General features: G+C 38.5%; 1 protein-coding gene across 9 annotated transcripts in view; it reads left to right on the top strand.

Annotated features, from left to right (window-relative positions):
* Positions 1–3,475: 3,475 nt before the first annotated feature.
* The window catches only part of Dnm1l (dynamin 1 like), a 50,698-nt gene continuing 45,812 nt past the window's right edge, over positions 3,476–8,361 (top strand). For 7 of the 9 annotated variants that reach the window (XM_031363206.1, XM_031363210.1, XM_031363207.1 and 4 more), the window contains exon 1: positions 3,476–3,757. In XM_031363206.1, the coding sequence (XP_031219066.1) occupies positions 3,656–3,757 (102 nt within the window). In that variant the 5' untranslated portion in view covers positions 3,476–3,655. The remainder of the gene's footprint in view (positions 3,758–8,361) is intronic. The other 2 variants (XM_031363212.1, XM_031363211.1) reach the window with 1 other exon arrangement.

The raw sequence follows: 8,361 nt of genomic DNA, 5'->3' as shown, positions 1-8,361 counted from the left end.
GTTTTTTGGAGGGGAAACTGGGAATGGAGAAATTTACATATAAATAAAGAAAATATCTAAAAAAAAAACAGGCTGTCATATAATGCATTTGATTTGTAGGAGGCATTCTTTAGACTCTTTAAATTGGAGTTATAAGGCTGATAATAAAAATAAAATCTGCTCTATTTGTTTGTACATTCTAATTGTGACTAAATTTGTAAGCCCAGACATGTAATGAAAAGTTAAACATATGTCTAGAGATAAAATGATATAATCTGTACTCCTTGGATAATCATGAGTCTGTCTGTGTTCTGTGAAACCTGTCTAAATAAAGAAGTGACTTGAGTCAGTCAGAGCAGCAAGACCACCCTGCCTGACTCACTCCTCATTCTCTAACTCTCTGTCTCCTCTCAGTCCACCCTGTCAAATGGCCAGGGAAGGCCTCCTGGCAGACTAATATCTAAAATATATAAAGAGCTTTTAAAAAAGTAGACATCAAGAAAACAATCAAAAATTAGATCTATTCAAAGAATTCTCAAAGAAGGAAACTCAAATGGCTTAGAAGCAGTTAAAGTAATGTTCAACATCCTTAGTCATTGGGAAATGCAAATCAAAATTAAGGATATATGAAAAATATTATGGAAACCCACAAGTTAGCAAACTAATTTCAAAATATCAATTTAAACAACAAGGAGTTTGAACAGAAGCACTATGTATACATAGACAGTGCTACTACCAGACGACATGGGCTACTGAATAAAAATCACAGTGTAAGCATTAGATACCATCCAAGAAATTATTGGTTGGGGAGCCCCAGAAGTGTCCACAATGACATGGGCTATTGCCATTATCCTCGGTTACTCATGAAGCTGTGGCAGAAACACAGCACACTTTGACTGCAAGAAAAAATATCAATCCTAAACTGTCCAGGAAATTCCCTGGTGTCCAGATTTTATATTTCTTGGAGGTCCTATGCAGACTTTTGGGCAAAAAATGCATTAATGATCTTATTCAGTCCTCAACCCTGCATGTTACAGAACTGAGCTGCCAGGCAAGGTGTGCCAGATCATACAGTAAGTGCCCAACTATTAGGACATAAGTAATGTCCTTCAATCTTTCTGATTGAATATTCTACCGGAGGATATTTTATGTCTTATACTCTAATCCTAGTAAGAATCCATGGCTTAGGAAGTCATAGTTGTTTTACTAAGTGGTCATATTGTCAAATCTCCTTCTACATACTTAAAACCCATAAATGTGGGCTGCTTTTAATCTTTGCCAGAGAAACTTTTTGCAGCAGGCAGCAACCAATGCAAAGTCTAAAACTGGCCAGAGTATTGGGAATAAAAAAACTAAGCATTGAGCTTTAAAAGGGAGTACTTTACCACCCCTACCACTTTGGACACACATACACATTCACACATATGTACACACATATGCATACTCAGACACAAACTCACATCCCTCACTAAGAAAACATCACCAAAAAGAAACTCCTTTGGAGAAACCTAATTTTTCTTTTGTGAGCAGTTATCAACTGGAGAAAGTACCTGCACCTGAGTTAGGAATGGGTGTCTACTTTCAGATTATCTTTTCGCGCGCGTGTGTGCATGTGTGTGTTTGTGTGTGTGTGTGTGTGTGTGTGTGTGTGTGTGTAATATTTAGGCCTCATCCCTTCCTGTTGCTTTCCTTTTGTGTCTGATTGCTCTGGGCAATCTTGGCAGTAATGTATTGGTAGACTTTCCTAAGCACTGTTTATTGGAATCATTCTTTCTCTTACAAAAAGCTACATGATAATATATAAGGCTACATGTGTTTTTTTATCAGAGAAAAGATAATTTAAATAGCAATATATACCATACCAATCTATGACATGTTGGCTTTGTTAACATGTATGTATACCAATTTTTCCAAGTTAACTCTTAGTGCACAGTAAAAGACAAAGGAAAATCAAGTATAGATGCATCATTTTTGCCCAGGGTACTTTGACTTTTTTTGAGCATTAGTATGAGCCTACTCTCTTCCTGTCTGTTTTCTTTGTTGGAAAGATTAGGGACTGCTCTAATTTCTGTCTTTCTTATAGAAAATAAGAAACACCATCTTAACAGAGAGCTGTGAGGTCACATGGATAATTGTTTTATTTATTGATATGTAAGATTATAAAGTAACTTGGAATTAAAACATCTGGTTTTTCCCCCTTGAAGATAAACTGTATGTATCTCTGGCTGGGCTGGAGCTCACTATGGAGACAATAGAGCTCACTCTTGCCTCTGCCTTCTCAGTCTGAAGTTACCTTATATGCTGCTGCACTTGGCTTTGGATTCTGAAATCTTTGTTTCTAAAAGAGAAAAGGGAAGGTCACAACATTTGCCAAGATGTCCAAAAACCACTTCTGGATCTTCAGATTCTTTCATTTATGTGTTTTTTTTTTTTTAAAAAAACTTATTAATCAGCCACCATCTGTCTGCTGAACAGTAAAGTCTGTCTCCTATGGCATGTTGCAGGTGAATGACGACCCCTCCAGTTATACAGTCCACAACTTCATGACTATGAGTGCTCATGGCTTTCATGGATGGATAGCAGCAAGTTTTGCTTGACTTTTCATTCCTCTCAGACTGGGGAGTTTGTGGCTCGGAGTTACTGCTTTCTTTATGTTTGACAGTCTCATAATTCAGTATATTGTGATTATTTTGATATCCTCATTACCTGATAGTCCCCCTTCTTTTCTGGACTCCTTCTTCTTCCCACCTATTAGCCCTAGTGGGTATACTAATAGGAAAAACTAGCCCCCAACTCCAGCAGACATGAACAGTTACTGCTCCTTTAGAAAGAATGGAGCTTCATGGGTACCTCCTGTTTCTATGATAGATAGCTGGAGGGCCCAATCTTGTGCAGGTATACAGTGCTATGTATTCATGGCCACAACTGCAGCTTCGTAGGTAGATGACAGCTTCCCAATCCTTGGTTTCTTAGATTCTTCATTTCTGCACTGTACCTTAAGTTGTAGTTGGTGTGTGTGATACTAATGTCTAGTTTAAGACTAAGGGCTCATCATTCACTCTCAGAACTTTGACCAGATAAATTTTCTTCTAGGGTAGGTTGGACTGGTAGAAATGTTTTGAGACATTCTTTAAATTTTCCTAAAGCTTCATTGATTGCTCTTCATAAAATACTACTTCTCATAAGGAAATGATATTGGTAGTCTAATTAATAGACTCTATTCCTTTCTTATAAACACAGGATTTCACTATGTAGTGAAGATCTTGTTATCCTCTTGTCTAAGTCTTCCATGGTTGGTTTATAGGTGTGTCCCAACACCTGGAGGCATACTCATTCATAACACTTTAACAATCATTCTTCATCTAGCTGTTCCCTAGCGTTTTGACTATAGTAGACTCAGCTTCCTTACCCGCCCAATTCAGGTCGACACCTGAAATCTTCTACAATAGGCCTTTGCGTTCCACTCAGCCTGAACTACATCTCCCGGCAGCCTTTGCGCGCCCACCTCCTTCGTGGCGCGTGGCCTGACGGGAGCGGGCTGGGAGGTGGCGGCCCGGCCCAATGGGTGCGGGCTCCCGAGGAGAGGGAGGAGGAGAAGAGGAAGCAAGCGGGCTGTGGGCCGCGTCCCCATTCATTGCAGTGGCCTGCTGGGTTGGGGTCCAGTGTTTCCGGAGTCATGGAAGCGCTGATCCCGGTCATCAATAAGCTGCAGGACGTCTTCAACACCGTGGGTGCCGACATCATCCAGCTGCCTCAGATCGTCGTAGTGGGAACGCAGGTAAGATGAGGCCGCGATTGCGAGGCCTGGCTCGGCCGCAGGCCTGCAGGTGTCGCCAGGGGGAGGCCGGCCGCCCGGCACTCCGCTCTGGTCCCGGGCGCTTAGCGGGGCTGAGTGGCCCTGCAGCCGACAGCCAGGCGCGGCTTGGCCCAAGGGCACTCGGGGGACGAGCGGGCGGGCGGGCGTGTGGGCGGCTGTCGCTTCCTTCCGGCGGCTGAGGTCGCGACGGACTCTGGAGTTGCTGCGGGCAGAGGGGCAGCCAGCTAGTGGTGAGTCGGTGGCCCACGGAGCATTACAAAGTAAAAATAAGATCAAAGGAAAATCCCGGGTGTAGTTGGAGATCTAAAGTTAGGAAGGAGCGCCAGGTTTTCTTGTACTACTCCATGACTTTGGTGTTTGTAGTTTTGTGACTGTGACCCAAATTTGGTATAAGGTTCTCAGGCCTTATGTGGGGTATTGGAGATCAGTCCAAATTTTGTATGAAAAGAATGTTGAAATAAATATCTAAAATAGCAGTGATATGCGAGTTTCAAATTTAAAACAATGCCTGCTTTGAACTGAAGAGGAGCAACAGAACTTTAGGGGAGGAGAGCGTTTTTTGGTTTTGGTTGTGTGTGTGTGTGTGTGGGTTTTTTTGTTTTTTTTGTTTTGTTTTGTTTTGTTTTAATGTTTGTAAGTCGCTGTCTTCAGGCACCAAAAGAGGGCATCAGATCTCACTACAAATGGTTGTGAGCCATCATGTGGTTGCTGGGAATTGACTTCTGGAAGACCAGTCAGTGCTTTTAACCACTGTGCCATCTCTCTCTAGCCTCCTGGGGAGAACTGTTTTTGAGAGAGGCCCTACTCTGTATTTCAAGCTGGCTAAGAATTCACCATGTTACCTGAATTGGCTGAAACTCACAGCACTCCCCTGGCTTCGGCTCACTTGACTGATAAACCACCATGCCCAGAATTTTTTTTTTTTTAAATTTTTTATGATGTGAGTGTTTTTCCTGGTGCTGGTTAGAAGAGAGTATCTGATCCCCTGAAACTGGAGTTACAGATGATTGTGAGATGCTATGTGGATACTGGAAACTAGGTCCTCTAAAGAGCAGCCTTTGCTCTTATCCTCTGAGCCATTTCTCTAGTCCCTTTATAAACATACTTTTAGGTGCTCCCATTTGTTAATATTCTTTTCTTCCGAGGTGATGGATGATTTCTCTGTTTTCCATGGGTTGTACGTCTTAACTGCAGAAAGTGTGTAAATATTATAAGAAGGAATAGGTTAGAGAATATTAGAGGATATCCATATACTTCAAACCATCCTGTATTTTATTATTATTTTTGGCCTTTAAATATTTAAAGCAGCAGGAATTATTTGGGGGCCATTTGCTGGGTTAGCATAGATTTTGTTCAGCCAGCATTAACACTTGATGTTGGCAGTGCCTAGAGACCAAATTATCAAGTATACTATTTGGTTTTGTTTGTTTTGGCATTTTGTTCCTGCGACCTTGTAGTCAGTCTCTATAAATTTTCAGTGATGGATATTGTTCATTGTAATGAGATATTTAGCTTTCAAGTTAATTTTTACTTTATGAATATTTGCCTGTGTGTGTGTGTACATGTATCAAATGCCTGTTAATTCCTTTGGAAGCCAGAAGAGGGCAACTGATGGAGCTTGCCATACAAATGGTTGTGAACTGCCATGTGTATGCTGGGAACTGAACTTAGGTTCTTTGCAAGAGCAACAAGTTCTCTTAACTGCTGAAGTATCTCTTCCGCCCCTGTGTTTTATAACACTGGGACTTTTATAATAAAACCTAGCTTTTGTAAATAAAATGAGAAAAGATGAGTTAGTTAAATTTTCTTTCATAACAATCAAGAATTGTGACCTAGCTTTAGAGCAGAGACTTTATATATACTCTTAAGAGATTTCCAAGTGCATTTTAACTGTGATACAGTAAAAGAATCAGGGATATAGTGAATCAGATTAAAGGGTTTAAAATCAAGATGGGCTTTCTTACACACAATAGTGTTAGCCAGTAGAGGGGAAATGGAGGGGAGAAGGGAGGTCTTTGGAACTCAGCCCATGATGATACTTTCATGCCACTTCTGCTTGTTAATGTTAGAAATTTTTAAGGGATCGCATTTGTCTTGTTTGGTTTTTTAAGCCCAGCAGGTTTTATCTCTGTCCAGTTCTTACTATCTGAAATTCAGTTTTTTCTTTTTATTCAGGTGCAAAGAAGAAGAGTCTAGAAACATTTCTTAGCCATTTTGACTTACTCTTTTGAGAACTGTCTGTTCATATTTATTATCCATTATTTGAATGAGTCTTTTTTTGACCCTTGATTTTTTTAGTTCTTTATATATTCAGCCTCCTTCAGCTGTCTAGCTGGCAAGATTCTCTCCCTTCCTATAAATTTCTCTTCATTCAGTCGGTCTACAGAAGCTTTTCAGTGTTATGAGGTCCCACTTGTCAGTTGCTAGCTTTAAATTCTTAGACAAATGGAGTCCTATTCAGAAACTCATTTTCTCTACCTATATCCTGTAGGGAACTGCCTGTTTTCATCTAGCAGTTTCAGTGTTTCAGGTTTTACATTTAGGTCTTTGATCCATTTGCAGTTAGTTTTTGTGCAAGGTGATAGACAGATATGATCCTCATTTTGTTTTTCTACATATGGACTTCCAGTTTTCCCAGCACTGTTTCTTGAAGATGCCATCTTTTCTTTACTGTATGTTTTTGGCATCTTTTTCAGATATCAGAAGGTGGTTGTAGGCACATGTCCTCCTGTTTCCTTTTTCTTTGTTCTGTTGGTCTGTGTGTCTCTTTTTGTGCCTTTACCTTACTCCGGCTCTATAATGTATCTTGTGATCTGGAATGACAATTCCTCTAGAAATTTTGCAGTCGCTTTGGCTGTTTAGGTTATTGTATGATTCTGTATAGATTTTAGAAATTTTTTTTCTATTTCTGTGAATAAGATGGGATTTTGATTGTGATTGCATTGAATCTGTAAACTTTTTTGTATAATGGCAATTTTTACAATATTCTATGTAAACTATATAGCATGAACATGGGACGATTTATATTTTTTAGTGTCTTCAGTCTCTTTAAAGGTTTGAAGTTTTTGTTGTATAGGTCTTTTTTATCTCTCTGGTTATTATTTAGATTTTTTTTTCTTCTAGGCTATTGTGAATGGGAATGTGTGTATGCTTTCATATTGTATTTATTCTTCCTATATAGACAAGTGATTAATTTTTTTTGTAAATTGATTCTATATCCTGTCACTTTGCTAAAATTTCTGGAACAATTTTTGTCTCTTCTGTATAGTATATCATTTGCAAATAGGGATAATTTCTAATTTTTTTCCCTTGCCTTATTGCTCCAACTGGTGTTTTAAGGAATATATTGAGCTGGGCAGTGGTGGCGCATGCCTTTAATCCCAGCACTTGGGAGGCAGAGGCAGGTGGATTTCTGAGTTCGAAGCCAGTCTGGTCTACAGAGTGAGTTCTAGGACAGCCAGGGCTATACAGAGAGAGAAATAAAAAAAAAAAAGGAATATATTGAAAGGGAATGGTAGGCAACACTGTATAGTTACTGATTTCAGTATGATTCCTTTGATTTTTCCCCCCATTTAGGATAAATGTTGGCTATGGGTTTGTCATCTATAGTCTTTATTATGTTATGTTCCCTCCCTCCAGTCTTTCTCTAGCACTAAAGGCATATTGGATTTTGTCAAAGCCCTTTCTGTATCAACTGAGATGATCATCATGTTATTTTTGTCTTTAGGTTCATTTATTTTATTTACTAAATTATTGTCTTGAATGTCTTAAACTACTCCTATATCCCTGGATAAAGCCAACGTGATCATGTTGGACGATTTTTTTTTTTTTTTTTTTTTTTTTTTTTTTTTTTTTTTTTTTTTTTTTTTTTTTTTTGGTATGCTTGTCTTTGATTTGGCAGTATTTTATTCAAGATTTCTTTCTGAATTGATGTTTATCAGGGATATTGGCCTGTAGTTTTTTTAATTTGGTATTAGAGTGATACTGGTTTTTATTATTGATTTTGAAGTACTTCTCTTTCTTTTTTCTTCCTTCATTTATTTGCTTTTAATAATTTAAGAAGTGTTTGCCATAAATCTTTAAAAGTCTGGTAGAATTCATCTAGACTTAGTGCTTGGCTTTTGTTGTTGTTTGCTAGCTTGCTTGTTTTACCATTTTGCCTCATGTGTTCAAGGTTGGTTTAAGTGGTTGATCTCTTGGTTTAACTTTGGTGGTTTGGATCAATTTAAAAATCCTTCCATTTCTTTCAGGTTTTCCAGACTAAAGGAATACAGGTTTTAAAAGTAATCCCTTCTAATATTCCGGACTTCTTTTGTGTCTGTTACAATGTTTCTTTGTTCATTTCTGATTCTGTTGATTCTGGTCCTCTGTTTCTTTTGGTTAGTTGGACAACAGAGTGTTGATACAAATTATCTGTTCATAGAACCAGGTCTTCTATTCATTCTTTGTATTGTATTATTTGTTTCTGTTTCATTAATTTTTACTTTGGTTTTAATTATTACTTGCTGTCAACTGGGCTTGGTCTGTTCATATTTTTTTTTCCAAATTCTTTTTTTTTTTTTTTT

The sequence above is a fragment of the Mastomys coucha genome, unplaced genomic scaffold, assembly GCF_008632895.1.
Source record: "Mastomys coucha isolate ucsf_1 unplaced genomic scaffold, UCSF_Mcou_1 pScaffold12, whole genome shotgun sequence".
NCBI classification, from domain to species: Eukaryota; Metazoa; Chordata; class Mammalia; order Rodentia; family Muridae; genus Mastomys; species Mastomys coucha.
Note: the sequence above shows the minus strand (reverse complement) of the source record. Positions and strands in the feature narration are given on the sequence as shown.